This window comes from Corapipo altera, unplaced genomic scaffold (genome assembly GCF_003945725.1).
Source record: "Corapipo altera isolate COAL_440 unplaced genomic scaffold, ASM394572v1 1, whole genome shotgun sequence".
NCBI classification, from domain to species: Eukaryota; Metazoa; Chordata; class Aves; order Passeriformes; family Pipridae; genus Corapipo; species Corapipo altera.
In genome coordinates this window covers 41,061,228-41,075,922 of record NW_020884873.1, presented here as the reverse complement: position 1 = coordinate 41,075,922, position 14,695 = coordinate 41,061,228, and the positions used below count along the sequence as shown (strand labels likewise).

Here is a 14,695-nt window from a genome sequence, read left to right as displayed (position 1 = left end):
CCCCTTAGGGTGTTTTCTCCCTCATTTCTTCCGCTGGTTTACCGATCACCGCAGTGACCCGCTCCAGATGTGGAGCGTGGGAAGTTTTGCTAGCAATAACCCAGCCCACAGCTGGGGGTCTGTCCAGACCCGTGCCTTCCAGGACGAGGGACCACAAGGAGTCCCAGCATGCGGCCGGCGGCTGCGGCGGGAGCATCACCCCGCCGGACTCCCTGTCCCGGCAGGCCGAGCGGCGGGCGGCGCGCATGCCCGGCCGGCACAGCCCGGCACAGCTCACGCCCCCCTCGGCCGGGCCGTGCGCGGCGGAGCAGCGGGAACACCATGGAGGCCGTTCCGCAGCCCCGGCCCCGGCCCGGCGGGGCCGCCGCCGCTCCGCCGCCGCCTCCGGAGCAGGAGCGGAAGCTGGAGCAGGAGAAGCTGTCCGGGGTGGTGAAGAGCGTCCACCGGCGGCTGCGCAAGAAGTACCGAGAAGGTAACGCGGGGGAGGGGCCGCCCCGGCCGGGCCCCCGCTGCCCCCGCCGGCGGCACATCGGGGCGTCCCCCCGCGGGCGGGGGCCGGCGGGCCGGCCCGGTACCCCTGGCGCTGCCGAGAGGGTGTGTCGGGGGAGGGTGGCCGGAGCAGCGGCCGGGAGCAGCTCCGCGCTCGCTTCCTGCTCCTCCCCGGCGGAGCGGGGTCGCCGCTGCCATTGGCTGCCCGCAGCCCCGCCGAGGGCACCTGGTTGGGGCTGCCGGGGCTGTGCCGCTCTCCTGGAGCTGCTGGCACCGGAGCCTCCTTCCTGGCTGGGGTGGCAGCGTCCCAGTCGAATAGCAGTTATCCAAACTGAGGATCTGCAAGAGAGAGGACAGTAGGTCATGAATGCCAAGAGAGAGTGAATGGTGATCTGGAAAGGCACAGGTCTTTGTGAATTGTTTGTGCCTCCTGTCCTTCGGTCGTAGAGCAGGTAGTTCGGTATGGAGCACTAAGCGAAAGGGTTGGGGTAAAGCTGTTGTGAAATAAATTACTCGGAGTCCTTGAAAAGTCTACTTTGTCATCAGTATTAATGCCCTTGTGCAAGGTTCCTGTGAGGGTATTGGAATGCTTTAAAACCTCTGAAATGCTAGCACAGATTGCAGAACATTCATCTATTCATTCTTGCAGTGTCCACAGCTCTTTGGTGTATACCTCTAGAAGAACACACATAAAATGGGAGCTCTTCCTGTTGTAGGCAGCAGTTCTTGACTCTTCTCTATATCTTCATATGACACTTGGTTGAAGAAACAAGATCATACTGCCTTCTGGACTTTCAAAGTCTCCCCTGGAGCCAGGTCATGGGATTTGGGCACAAATACCTACCTATCTAGACACTGATTGAATGTTGCTGTTTGTTTTGGCCTTGGTGAGTCAAAACCAAAGGATCTCCCTTCTTCGCTTGGATGTTGGGAGAATGAACCTAATATATATAAATATTGAAATTCTGGCAAAGGAGTCCAGCTTTTAGCAGTACATATTTCTCTGTCATTCCAGAGTGCCTGCAGATTAAGACAGAAAAACATTGGCACTGCTAACTTTTTTTTTTTTTAAGTGAGCAATCTGTAACAACCGAATTTTTTTAGATGAGAGCCTAAATTACATGGAAGTCATTGTAAGCCTACTTCTCAACAAAGAACAAGTTTGTGTGCAAGGGTAGGTTGTGTGTAACTGGTTAAGCAAAAGACAGAATAGCACCCTCATTTACTTTGTATGTCCTGTAAATCATGCATTAGTGAAAACTTTAGAGTGGTTTTTCTAGTCCCTCTAAATTAGCAATATGATATGTCATTTCACTGAGAGTTCAAACCAACTGTTCATCACATCTGTACAACAAGGAGAGCTCCACCCATTACCTACTCCTCCAGTAACAGGTGATCCTTACAAGTTAATAGTGGTTAATGGTCAGTTGTACTTCATATGTTAGGTTCTTTTAACTTAAGAATTTTATTTTTGGTGTCTTTTCTCCCTACATCTCTCTATGCTTCTAAAAGCAGATCTGAGAATCTCCTTTTTAAAAGCCCTTAGTGCCATTCTGAAATTGTAATACTAGGACATGCTTGACCTCTGAAGGATCTTTTCTTGGATTTTTTTTTCTGTAATACTCAGTGACACTGACTGGCAAGTAACTTAGCCTGAAAACATCAAAGATGGCAGTTTGCTAAAGCAAAGTAAAAAATCAACAAATAATCTGTAATTTCTCAGTACAGTTTGAATTATAACTTGGATATGAAAAAGCAAAGAGAAAACACCCACATCCTTGCTTATGTGCTTACAGCACAAGGAAAGTGTCTTGACTCCACAGTGCAGTGCACTCACCTCTATATGGAGCAAAAGCATTTTTCTGTATTATTCCATAATCTTGTATTGTCTTCTTTTTTCCTTTTTTTTTTTAACTCTCTCTGCCTCTTCTTACATTTGCTAGAGTTCTGTGAGCTAGTTTCCGTTTTGTCTAGATGAGCAAACATGCAAAATTGCTGTTGCATGGACTTCAGTTGTTTGTAGGAACTAAAATAGAATCACATATTAATTTTGTTGGTAGATGAAAAAGCATGTTGAGTATCCTTCTGAAAGCTACATTATTATTTTGCACAGGATAGATATGTCTAAGAAAGCCCTTGATATTGTAATATGATCTTAAGTTATTGTCTTCTCTTAGAAGTGTTGCATTAGATGGGTCCTTGAGACACGGAGATGTGTGTTAATAGAAGTTATACAGGCTTGATTTTAATAAGCTGATTTCTTTGAGAATTCATTTGCCTTGCTGATGTTAGCAAGGTTTGTGTTTTAATGGACAATTGTAAAAGGTAAGCTAGTGTATTATCTGAGTTGCTTATAACTGTCACCATTGCTATAATTTTGTTTCATTTCTGCAGTGGTTCACCTCTTTTTTGGATGAGCCAGTGGAAAAGCAACAATGTGGTCCAAAACTGCAAGCTGACATGTTTTTGAAGAAGTTGCATACTTGTCAAAGTGCAAGAGCAATATTTCTTAACCAGGGATGCATCACAGCAATTTTTTTGCTGTTACTAAGGAATTGCTACAGTTTAGTCAGCATCATGTCATCTAAAGGGTTTGATTTTTTTTTTTTTTTAATTTGTTTTTTCTGGTTAAAAACTAACTCTTGAGCTTGATCAAAACTGAAACTTGGCTTGTTTTTTAATTTCTGCACTTGTTGAATTGCTTCTACTAGTAAGTATCATGTGTTTTTTATGTACTTCTGTACTGTGACTCATGTCATATCATAGTCCCAGAGCATGCCAGTGTATTTGGGACAAGCATTTACCATTTTTGAAATGGTGAAGCTGAAATGCTTTTAAGTTTGCATTGAAGTGCATGTTTTTGTTTTTTTAAACAATTTTAGTTTTTCTACTGTGTGACTAATACTTTAGTCTCTTGAACTTGGTTCTATTGCTTTGTATCACAGGTGACCCCAAATTTTACAGTTTTCCTCTATGCATCTTTTGGGCACCTGTAGCCATGGGCTGGAGCATCATGTGTTGGTTGCATAAATGCATGGGTGTTTCATATATTGCATGTAGGCTGACGTCTGTCGAGCCTGACAGATAGACTTGTAAAAGCAGATTTAATGGTTCATAAGGAACTACACGAGATCTACTGAACATCTGCTATGTGATGTATGTTTGTTTCCAATTGCTTGTAGTAGCCAAGTAGGTTTAATTTTTACTGGGATAAAAATCCCTTCTGATACAGAGGCATCCTGTTTTTCTCTTAGTTGTTTATTACCTTAGTCATGCAGAGCTGTATTTATCAAGTAACATTTTCTCTGCAACGTGACCCTCAGTTATAGATGGTTTTCTGTGTAGTCTGAAAGATGATTTGCAAGACCCTGTACTTCTCCCTTAAAATCCCATGTTGAGTCCAAGTGGAAAAAATTGCGGAGGTGTCTGTAAAGGTATTTTATGACATATTTTCCTGAATGTTCACCAAAACAGTTCATTTCTCCTTACATGCACCTGTTAAGGCTGTTCAGGCTTAAAGAATCACACGGAATTGGTGTTTGTCATGTTACTAGTTACCATATCACAGAAGCTGGGAGAAGCATTTCTAGATGGCAGTTTGATTCCTTAAAAGAAACTCATCAAAGTGGATAACAACTTTCTTAAAGGTTTTTCAAATTCAGAAAATAAGGAAGAATTTAAGGACCCTGCCTGATGATAATAAGTAGCCTGAGTAGATGTGGTTTAGACATTTAGACAGAAGAGTTGGTCTGAAGTCAGTTGCTTCATGGAGTCTTTGTCTCTCTTGTTTTCCATGAAAAATCTTGAGAGAGCTTAAGTTCTTCTCTATGTGAAAGATTTTGAAATGGTGTCATTTTTCACAGGACAGGAAAACTTCGAACTCTACAGGATAAGTTTACAGTTGTTAGTCCCTTTTGGTAAATATAACTGCTTTACAGTAGAAATAAACCTATGTTTTCAAGATCTCAAGTTGTGTTTCCTCATTTGCATTAATTTCTTGGAAGAAGAAGACATTTTGTAATACTAACTGTTCCATTTTCAACTAATAGAAACTAAATTTTATTTAATTAAAATGAAAATTGATACTATTTTATGACATGAGGTTCAGTTGCCTTTAAAGTTTGCACACCACAGTTTTGCATGGAAGCTTTCATTAGAAATGCCATAATATTTTACGTTTTGCAGGATTTAATTATTGCCATCATTTAGTTAGCCCATAAATTTGAAAAAGCACTGGCTGCAACACAAGCTTGCACCCATTGAACAAAGAGGTATATGTCACCTTCTTCCCTGCTCCTTTATTGCCCTAGTAGGGAAGTTCGTGTTCCTATTGCAGCATCAGAATAATGAAATCTGTACCTATCTGTACATAAACTGCTTCCAGTTTTTGCTCCTGCATTTGTAAATTACCAAATTCAGTAGTTTCTGTTAAAAGTGTTCATCTCCGCGTTGGTGGTGTTAAGGTGAACTCATATTCCATCCCACAAAGTCAGGCCTGGGGAAGAGGAGAGTGAAGTTTCCAGCAGAGCAGATCCAACACCTGGGGGCAGTAATTGCTTAAACTATCACAAACAAGCTCAGTGTTTGTGTGACAGCCATCAGAGACTTGTAGCAGATCAGAGACACAGATCAGTCTTCAAGGTGATCTAAGCTGACCCCCCCCCCCCGTAGATGCTGAAATATCACATGAATTGCGCCCTCTGAGTCTGTTCAGCGTAAACAGATGGATAAGAGGTTTATCCAACAGGTCAAATGTAAAAATCCACGTTTGGTCAAATGAATCCTTTCTATGTAAGTAGAAGGAAGGAACATTGATACTGAGACAGAGAAAATTAGATTCTTACACTTCAGGTTTTTTAAATATTTTATTCTGAAGTATTTCAGGTAAATCCTGAGAAATATGAAACAAATACTAGTCAGACAAGAGAAGGAAAATATTAGCTCTGATTGCTTGAACTTTGTCCAAGTTGCAGTTCATGTTCTGTACATAGATGTGTAAAACTGGAAAACACTGAAGCCAAAAATGCCTAATGTCTTTCACAAGGAATGCTAGATATGCTCCTAGTTTATCTAGTATATACTGAAAATTATGAAGGTATAATTGCTGATACTCTTCATGTAATTAATTTTTCTTATCATTGCCACTGCATCCATACATTAGTAGTACAGCTAAATTTCAACTGACAAGGTTAATGAGGAAATTTTATCAGATATTCATAGAAAGTTAATTTCAGCTTTAGCCTAGTGAACAGTGTAAGATTGCTTTTCCCATTTACTGTTTAATATGTTTAGCTAGTTTACTGTTTCCAGCAAGTGAGAGGTGGTCTTAAGAGACTGAAATGAGATGGATTTTTTCGTTCTGTAGTGCATTACCATCAACAACAAAAAAGAAAACTCAGATATTTTGCTAGGCATTGCTATGGCCAGCAGCCTGTCATCCAGTTATCCAGAAGGTATCCAGTATTGTCATGGACATTTGTTAGTTTTGTGATAGGTTTACTTTTTTACAATGAGCAAGATTTATTTTTATTAATTCATTATTAACATTAATAACTATTATACAAATATTAACATGTCAGTTTTGCTTCTGTCTTTCATTGGTAGTCAATGTATTGACCTTATTTTCTCTTCTACCAGAGCCTTCAAAGCTCCGGTAGAGAAGGAAATAGGAAGGCAGTTTGCTGTAAATGGAGGTATTGAAAAAGGAATGGATTGAATCTGGTTTTTTACATTATTTGTATTTGCCAAGGCTTCAGACCCTTAAACCCTTGTTTGGTCTGTTTTTCTTTTTTTTTTTTGACTCAATTACAGCTACCTTGAATTCAGAACATTTTAGTTTTCCAAAAGGAAATAGTGGCAGTTCCAATCCCACTTTTTCTCAAGTGCTAAAGTAGTGTTTCTTTTGGAGGAAGTTGTTGCTTAATATCTAAACCTGCACTGTGTGTACATGAAGGCTTAAATGCACAGTGTCAGTTAAATTTTGGGATGCAAAGTTTATTTGGTGATGAATGAAGTATTTTGTGCTCAGTTTTGAGATTTTCAGAGATGGCAGCACTGTTTTTTGAAGAGTACCAATGAAATTAAGGAAAATAGTAATTATACATCTCTTCTTGTGCAGATAATACTTTTATAACTCTATATGACAACTATTTTATTGCTTGATAAAACAGAATTATAAGATTAGTTGTTTGGGGTTTTATCCCATTCCAAAATGAAAAATACTGACTTTAGCAAAACTGAGCTCAAACCACTACAACGTTACAGGGGGTTGTCTTTTGTTAAAAATGCCAACTGATATGATTTGTTCTGTCAGAAGTTGGAGAATAATGGACTAATTAATTTTTCTGTTAACTTCATAAGCATACCTTAAATGACAGTTCAATTTAACACTCTACAAATAAGTGTCTTTTAAAAATATGTTTTTTAAAAAATAGGATGGAAGAAAGATGTAATTTTTTGTTCTTGATAATAGACTTCCTGGAGAGAAGAGTTATGGTGTAGGATTATCCCATCAAGAACGGTCTTCTCATGTTGTTCTAGGGAGCTTTGATGAGACCTTGTAAATAAATGTGGAATGAGGGGAGTTCTTACCAATCTTGTATGATTCTTCTCTATTAGAAATGTTTTCAGTTGCTGAAACTTACAGCTAACGTTAGGTCTCCGTTGCTGTTACCCACAATTAAAATTATCTCATAATTGAAAAATAACTTCTATGTGCCTGACCTGTTCTCTTTGTGACAGTATTCAGCAACTGCTGATTACTCTGTGGGAGAGTTCAGGGTTATGCCTTGGCTATTCTGCAGGCAATATTAATGTGGGTGGAAATTACTTAGATGGATTCATCTGTTCTAGGTAAACAGTATTAGATTTTTGTTACTGTGTTAGAAAAGGGTGTGCTACAGAGAACAAGTTGGTCAGTCAGTTGTTCACTGACAGAATTCTTGGAAGCGGTGGGCTTTGGCCTTTCTTGTTTTTAAAGAAATAGTTCATCTTCAAGGTGAAAAGTAGGTAATTTATTTATTTTCTAGGTAATTCTGGATAAAGTTGAGCAAATATTAAATAACTTTGGAGTAACATCACTGTAGTGATTTGAGTTTGTGAAACTCCTGTTATGAGCTAGGTTTGCCAGTCAAACTTTTCAGTTGAACACTGGCATAACTGGTTCCTAGATGGAGTTCTGAGCTGTGTGAAGATCTCTGAAAATTCAGTGCTCAAAAGAGGTTTTAAATTGCCTAAAAGGTGATCTCTAGGTGCACAATAGGAGTGTTGAGTCGCCTTTATATTATGATATGGTCATGAGTATGTGAGATGAAAAAATTAATACACAAAATCAAGTATTAACTTTAAGATGTGATCAGCGATGCAAGACTTTTTATTCCATTACATTAGCCTACCACAAATTGCTATTTTATTTGCAGTGTTACTGATTGCTTAACAGAAGATTTTATTTATCTTATTTTTCTAGTAACTGTTAGTTTTGTAGTGAAACCTTCCTGCATATTTTACTGCCTTTTTGGTTATACAAGCAAGAATTTATTGATTCATAAATAACTGTTTAACTCTAGTAGAGTTAATCCAGTATTTGCACATGGATTATAATGTATTGCTGTAAAAATTAATACGCAGTGCATTATAATGTATTGATTCAAAAAATCAATACATAGCTTTTATGTGTTCTAGGTATCAGTTTGAAATTGGATGCTGCAAGACCTATTGTAGTCACTTAAAATCTCAAGAGATAGGAAGGATTATTTGCATTTTCAACTCAATATTGGAGCATGATTCTGGATTTAAGGCTTCTGTGAATCTTATATGCCCGTTTGTGTCTTCTCAAAGCTCACTCTGGAAAATAATGGGGAAAAAAAAAACCCAAACAAAACAATCCACTGCCATTCTGCTTGTTCAAGGGAAGCTTGACTTCAGACCCTTTTTGAAAGTCCCTGCACAGTGGTGCCAGTGTTTTAAGATAACCCTTTTATCTTCAGTTGTTTTGGAGCTTCTCTTCATGAAAGGGCAGAGAAATGGGCATTATGGAAGTCAGTATTGACAGTGGGTCAACAGCAGATGCTTAAACAAGAGTAAGTGAGAAGTGCTGCTGGATTATCACTGTGTGCTTGCTTACCATTCTATCTTTGAGAGATTTCATGGTCTAGGAGGTCCTGAGGTAGAAATTGCATCTTCAATATGGAGTTTGTCATGGATTTTCTTCTCATAGTTTGCCCAGCTGCATGGACTTTAAACTCAATTATACATTTTATGAGGAAATAACTTTTTTTTTTCTTTTAAGCTGCTCTTTCTGAATGTCTCCTACTCTTAGAACAAGCAGACAGTTGCTCCATATTTACATTTCCTGTCAGCTGTGATCTTGTAGAGGTCTGTCCTCTCCTGCTTTCACCTATATTCTTCTTTCTTCTATTTAAATGTTCCTTATACAAAAGTTGTGCCGTATCTGTCCCACGTAGCCATTTTCTGTATCTCTGTATTGGTAAATGAAGACAAACCAGAAGTGCACACAGAATTGACTTGATATAGGATGTGTGATGAAATTACTTCATGATGAATTTTTCAATTTTGTTCTACATCTCTCTCCTAAATCATTCTACTCTGTATCCTATATAATTCATATCATTCAGTTTTATTTTCTTGTCAGCACAGAGCCAAGAAGCTGTTACTGTCATAGGCAGCTCTGTTGTAACGCAAAGATCATGTCCCAGCCTGCTGTCTGTCATCTTTGGGTCTGTTGCTGTATATCTAAATTTAGGATCTTTTATCTGTGGATGCTTTTGACCCTTGTCTGACTTTGAGGGAGAGGTGCCAATCTATGCCTTGTTCAGAAGGAAGTAAGAGCTGCTATGAGAGCAGGATTCAGTGTTACGAGACATCACTACTTTGCTGTAAGTAAGGACTGGCTAGTTAAGAACATCTGGGTTTTGCATATTTCTTCTTTCCCATCTGTCTTATTTCTTAACGTTTAAGGAAAAGGGGTATTTGGCAATGGAATAATCGCTTAAGAATAGACCAGATGATGTACTGAACAGTATGAAACTTTGGATTCTGTATTTGTGGTATTTTCCTTTAATAAGTCTTCATTCATTTACTTTTTACTTTCTAATTAACCATGTATTCTTCAAACAAATCTTTAGCAGGTGCAGATCATTCAAGCATTTCACAATTATCTGGAGCATGCAATAAGATTCAGAGTCAAAGAAACTATCTAACTTGCACCAGAATTAATTGGCTATGGAGAATTACTTTGAACTTGGCCAGTGCTTTCTGGCTTGGTGCTGTATAGATTCTGCACTTTGATGACACAAGAAATACAGATTAATACAGATTCCTCAGGGTTATACTTGTTTTGCCTCCTTTGCTGGTAGGCCACTGTCTGTGCTATTTTCTACTCTTTTCTCAGTACAGTATGTTCTGTTCTGCATGATTGTTTGTACATATGACTCTCCTGAAAGCTCTGGAAAAGTGGCCCACAGGTTTTAGCAGAAACTGCTGTGGGGGCCTGCCTGTGACGTGGGTGTTTTCTCTGCTCTGGTGGTCAGCTTGCTGGTGCCTTTTCGTATAAAGCATATCTCTCTGAACTTGGATCATTTGGGAAATAATGAGGGATGCTATTCAGTATTATACCTTTTTTTTTTTTGTCCATTGCAATAACTGTCTTGTATATGCTTGTTGAATAGCAGGCAGAGTACGTGATTTCTTGCATAGCTTCCCTGTTTTGATAAAACTAAATCGTAGCCACTCCCTTCCATCTCAACTGCCATCTCACACAAGGGAATATAAACACATAATTTTAAACTTGACTCATTTTGATTGTACAAGTGTGCTGGATGATTATTTTTTAAGAGAAAATTGCTATGACATCCCTAAATCAAACTTAAATAGGGAGTAACCTGGATGATTGGTTTTAATCTTTTAAGTATTATGTCTATACTTGTCCATCATAGCCAGTCTTTCTGTAAGTGGAGGACAGATGAGGTGACGTTTGTTACTGCTTTGCACAGGAGGGAAAAAAAAAAAGGTTGTCACTGGAAGAAATTCATTAATTACTGCTAATTGAAACAAAGCACATCAAAGAAACTACCATAAGTGGGTTAGAAACAGAAATCTCTTACTGATATGAGGACAGGTCCTACTGTAAGCTACTTTCAGGCTTTAACAGACATTAATTGTTAGTTTATGGCTGATACACTTTCAAAGTATTACCTTCTAATGTAAAGGTGCTACAAAAACTGGTTCCGGAACTGTGTTGTGAAAAGTGTGTTGGTTGTCCAAATCAAAGCTTAAAGTACAGTTATACTCTTGAAGACTTATTTTCAGCTGTATTAGCTTGTAGGTGCAAAATCGACACATAATTTTTATTCTACAGATTGACATAAATTCTAGATGTGTGCACACATTTATGATTAAGAAACACAAAACAAATTAGTGAACATCATACTAGCGAACATGTATTTTTCTTTCTTAAAGCAGAAACATGCTTTTAGTAAGGTACACCAAGGGTTTACATGCTGTAGAAAACACAATAAGAATTGTGGCTAGCCACTACCAGCATTTATCTAGTTTTTATTTAGCAGTACATTATGTAAAGCAGGCTAGAAGTGGATGCTTAGCAGCAAAAGAAGGAAAATCATCACATTTGATTACTTTAAAGTGCCAGAACTTAGTCTGCAAGATTTCTTTTCAGCATGTGAGCGAGCATGGAAATAAATCTGTCCCTAGAGATCTGCAGATGAGTTTGTCTGTGATTTCCAGGTCATAGTTTGATTCTTCAGTATTGTCCCCTAGAAGCTATTTCACTGGGCCTGGCTTGATTAGACAGAAATCAATGAAGGCTTGAATTTCTTTTCCAGTGTATCCAAAGAAATCTGTATTCTGGGTTAAACTTTATTTTTGTGACTTTTTCATGTAATATCATCCACAGTATTTGCCATGGGCATGAATGCTAGTAAAAAACCTTTCAGTCGTTTATTTCTAAAATGTTTGTCATGTTAATGCTCATGCACAGAAACCTGAAAACGAAACTTCCCAGGGACTTTAATTTCAGAGAACAAGCTGAACAAAATCTGCGTACTGATAATATTTCTAGTTTCCCAAGTACCCGATAGCCCCTTCCTGCTCCAAAACCTAGAATTTTGTGTTTGACTAGAGAAAGAGGACCTTGTTTTTTGTTTTGAGCAGGTAAACTAATCTCTTGGTGCATTATGTAACTTTTTAACTGGAAGATGGGGATTTTGCCATGGAGATAATGAGAGACTTTGTATCTGATGTGCATTTTTTTTGTTTTGTTTTGTTTAGTGGGAGACTTTGATAAGATCTGGCGTGAACACTGTGAGGATGAGGAAACTCTGTGTGAATATGCTGTGGCAATGAAAAACCTTGCAGATAATCACTGGGCAAAAACTTGTGAAGGGGAAGGCCGAATTGAATGGTGTTGCAGGTAAATCTTAATGTATTTGAAACACACAATTGCACTCTTCTACTTGCAGTTATTTATAATACAAAACTTAAGTGTGTTTTACTTTTTTGGCAGTATTTTAGATTTGTTCTATAACATGTTAATTATTTATTTCTTCCTAAAACCAATACCTTCTTAGTGTTCCAACTTGCTAAGGAAATAGCTTATGAAGTGTTCTGTTATGAGGTGATCTTTTTTGCAATATTTTCAACAAACAGGTTTTTTTTCCTGACATACTGAAGCTGTTTGCAAGTAATCCTGTGAAGTAATTTTCCATGCTTTTCAACCTAAACTGAGTAAATGTGTTGAGTGTAGCTCAAGTTTAATTTTCAGGGTTTTGGTTTGATATAATAGGTGCATATAATAGTGGTTGATCTCTAGATGCAAATCTCTGGTACTTAGTTTTCGATTCTTAATCTCCTGCAACAGACTTTAACCACTATGAAACTTGTTTCACATGTATTTAAAACTTCAAAATTCCTATTAGTCGTAAGCATCTAATTTTTGTTGGGCTATCTGAATTGTGAAGTAATGAAATGAGAAGCTAAACTATTTCAATCTTTCAGGAAAATAAATTCTTAAAAGAGGAGAAATGTTAGTCATTCAGAATTGCTGGCATCCAAGACGTACTATAGAATCTGTACAGCAGAATAAAACAAAATGCTGTTGAAATTTTAATGGGAAGAGAGTTTATCAGTGGTCCTGCCTTTGCAAATTACTTCAGACAAGGGAAAAGTAATCTTGTGTGCCAGTCTGTAGGTCCTGCAGGTGAGTGTTTCAAAGTGCTGAGCAAAAGGCAGCAAAGAATAGCAGATGTGATATCATTAAATTTAAATTCCCTTGAGCCCATAAAACAGAAAGGACTGTGAAACAGTTGATCTAGAGTACGCCTTGGTGGCTACTTGAGCTGTTCTGTGGCTTCTGGAAATGGAGCAAGTAATAATAAGCTAGGGGATTTTTTCCTGCCATAGACTCTTACTTACTTTCATCCTTTAGCTTGGATATAACCCACCACAGATAAGTGTTTCTTTATAGACCCCTTTCTGGACATGCTTTATGTATCTTTATCCCAATTACAAGAGAGGTGATTCGGTTATAAAGAACTATGCCTAAAAATGGACAGAGTGTTTCAATGGCCTTGTCAGGGATAAATAAAATAAACAGATTTTATTGATGATGTAATAAACTCTCGTTTATGCTGTTGATCTTGTTTGGTGGGATTTTGGTATTTTTGTTAGTGGTGTTTTGGGTTCTGTTTGCTTGTCTGGTTTGGGTTTTTTTTAATTGACAGGGCATTGATTTATGATCACTTGTGATCCCCAACTGCCTGTTTCTGTTGCAGGCTTCCTCAGTTGCTAGTTGTTTTTTTGTATTTGTGCTATTCATTACTTCTGTGGAAATGCTGATACTTGTATTTCTCTTTTTTACATTACACTTTCTTGAATCATACTGAATTCTAGTTCTGTAATTTCTTGCAGTGTCTTCCCCACACCCTGCCCTGGTTTAGCGTCATTCTCAGATCCCTTAAGGAAGTGGAACTGACCCGTAGTTCAGGTTATCTGTGAAAAAACTAGTTGTACTGGACCCTGGGCAGATTCTGTGGAATATTGCTTGGTATTTTCTTGCAATTTTATTGTCATGTAATGTGTGAAACTTTTTTCAATAGGGCTGTGTGCACTTTAATTTCAGCTAAGCAGTATTCCCTCAGCATGTGGTAAGCTTGTCAGTTACCCTGTAGGACAGGATAATGTTCTCTGTGGACAGGGGAGGACAGCTGATGGCCTGTTTATTGAAGGTTTTGGGCTCTCACTTGGTTTCTGTTATAGATCATTTACAAAGTAAACATTTAAATAAGTGTCGAGTTTGCGCCTTGCAGCCTGAGCTTGTATAAGGAAGAGAATTCACCCATTAAGAGACACTAAAATGCTCTGTCTTAGTGTAAAGCTTCAGATAAAGCGTGTAACTTCAGTTTGCGAAGTCAAGGGATCAGGAGTTTTTACATCAGCAGAAAGAGAGGGATATTTTTCATTTCTGTCTCAGCATAAACCGAGGCCTGTGTTGCTAAATACCAGAACATACCAGATTGACTTCGTGTTCTGCAATATTTTGTTCCTTCTCACAGGGCCAAGAGGTGTGCCAGACAGGTGGCAGGTCCCCTTGTTGTTACTCTTCCTTGTGCCTGATTGCATAGTTGCAGGCAAAAGAACTTACATGAGACTTCAGTGAAAGCTTTTGCTCAATGCTTATTACTGTGTCACCATGACAGCAGGAAGATAGCTGTTTTATATTAGATGAATTTTAATTTGGGACTGGAATACTGAAAAGAATTTGGAACCAGCAGTGTATCCCTGCTGAAGAAAGGAGAGACTGAATTTTGTTTTAATTTGAAGGAATATCTTTTCAGAGATCTGAAACTGAGAAGTGAAAAAAAAAAAAAAGAAAGGGCACAAAAGACTTTGTGGCTTTTTTTCTTTCTTTAATTTTCCTTATATTCTCTTAGCATCTGATAAAATAAATCAGAGAGTGCAGAATAACAACTAGAGAAGCTATGTGTACTTCTCAGGATCAAGAATAACAGTTTTGTTGCCGAGTTCTCCTTTCAAAAGTATTTCTAGCTATTTAGTTGAAGATACTAGAAAAATTCTGACATTACTTCTTAAACCAGATGACATAAAACTTATTATTTTACCTCTTTAGTTTTGATTTAAAGAAGCACATATCCAGACTCTAGGAACTGTAAAA

At 38.3% G+C, this 14,695-nt stretch overlaps 1 protein-coding gene across 2 annotated transcripts in view; it reads left to right on the top strand.

Moving 5' to 3' along the window:
• Positions 1–306: 306 nt before the first annotated feature.
• Positions 307–14,695, top strand: part of BMT2 (base methyltransferase of 25S rRNA 2 homolog) — a 36,397-nt gene continuing 22,008 nt past the window's right edge. Inside the window, exons 1-2 of one of the 2 annotated variants that reach the window (XM_027658339.1) lie at positions 307–472; positions 11,794–11,935. In XM_027658339.1, the coding sequence (XP_027514140.1) occupies positions 322–472; positions 11,794–11,935 (293 nt within the window). In that variant the 5' untranslated portion in view covers positions 307–321. Of the gene's footprint in view, positions 473–1,258; positions 1,377–11,793; positions 11,936–14,695 lie in introns of those variants that run through there. The other variant, XM_027658333.1, reaches the window with a different exon arrangement.